General features: G+C 58.8%; 1 protein-coding gene across 1 annotated transcript in view; it reads right to left on the minus strand.

Annotated features, from left to right (window-relative positions):
• The window catches only part of SPINDOC (spindlin interactor and repressor of chromatin binding), a 12,364-nt gene extending 11,509 nt beyond the window's left edge, over window positions 1-855 (minus strand). Inside the window, exon 1 of the mRNA XM_013007437.2 lies at window positions 850-855. Within this exon, the coding sequence (XP_012862891.2) occupies window positions 850-855 (6 nt within the window). The remainder of the gene's footprint in view (window positions 1-849) is intronic.
• Window positions 856-1,229: the final 374 nt, after the last annotated feature.

Here is a 1,229-nt window from a genome sequence, read left to right on the forward strand (position 1 = left end):
CCAGGGGAGAGCACGTCCAGGCCTTGCAGAGAGCGCGGCGCGCCGAGACCCCGCGCAGGGAGGGCTCAATCCGGGGCCCCAGCCCCCCGCCGCTTCCTTTTATGGAGGCTCATAGTCGGCGCCCGCCGGCGGCCCGCCCCGGGCCCGCCCCCGAACCCACGCGGCCAATGGGACGTCGCCGACTGCTGAACCCGCCCCCTGCACTCGGAAAGCCCCGCCCCCGACTAAGCCTGGCCAATCGTGCATCGCCTCGGCCTGGCTCCGCCCCCGAAGGGCAACTCCGTTAGAATCCCGGGGACCAACCTGAGGCGGGAAGGTGCTCAACGGAGGAGAAGAACCGCCGGACTTCCCGAGTGTGGGGTGTCGAGAGCCGGCGGGTCGCCCTTCTCGGAGTGACCAAAGCAGGCCTGTTTGCTGCCCTGAAAGCGCTTGTGGCTCCACCAGGATTCTGGTCAGAGTTGCTTCCAGCCGTTTCCCGGGAGGATCCTTCCGCCGTGGGAAAATGCGCAGGATGGGAAATGAGTCCGGAGTGAAGAAGTGGAGCGGGGCTTTGCCGTGAAGAAAGGAGATTGGGTTCTTTCCAGTTTACCTGCCCTGTGACCTTGGGCTCGTTATGGTTTGTCAAGCCGTTAGCCTGGCCCATCCATTCTTTCAAAATTATCGCGGAGCCGTCCCGACGAGGCCAGGCGAAGATGAAGGCTACTGAATGAGTCATAATTGCGATACCGACCGTTTTCTGAACACGAGAGCGGAGAGCCTGTGACCTACCCAAGGTCACACAGTAAGCTCTTCGAAGCCCCAAGCCCAGTTCCCGGAACACTGGACTACCGGTCATGTGCGAGCTTTTACCTCCATGATGGAGTCCCCCAAAGTGGACAACCGCCAGGGTCCTTTCCTCAGGCATCTAGCCTTTGAAACTGGAGGACAAGACATCTCAGTTCCGTAGAGCCACATATGTGTGGTATTCTTGAGAACAGCACCACCAAAAAACTGAGATAACCGCTCAACCCAAGCCTACAGACAAGTCTGAATTCACTTTCTCCTTCATTGGAGCGTGTCCTGGCTCCGCCTCACAGGAAGGAGGAATGGTGACAAACGGGAACCCGAACCAAACCCACTGCTATCAAGTAAATGCTCACTGAGCCACACTCCACAAGATAGAGCAAAAGTGTAGTTTCCAAGACTAAGGGAACAGACACAATCTCATCCGTCTCCCACGCAATGGCTGG

This window comes from Echinops telfairi, unplaced genomic scaffold, assembly GCF_000313985.2.
Source record: "Echinops telfairi isolate 266 unplaced genomic scaffold, ASM31398v2 ScPeMD7_7417;HRSCAF=8455, whole genome shotgun sequence".
NCBI classification, from domain to species: domain Eukaryota; kingdom Metazoa; phylum Chordata; class Mammalia; order Afrosoricida; family Tenrecidae; genus Echinops; species Echinops telfairi.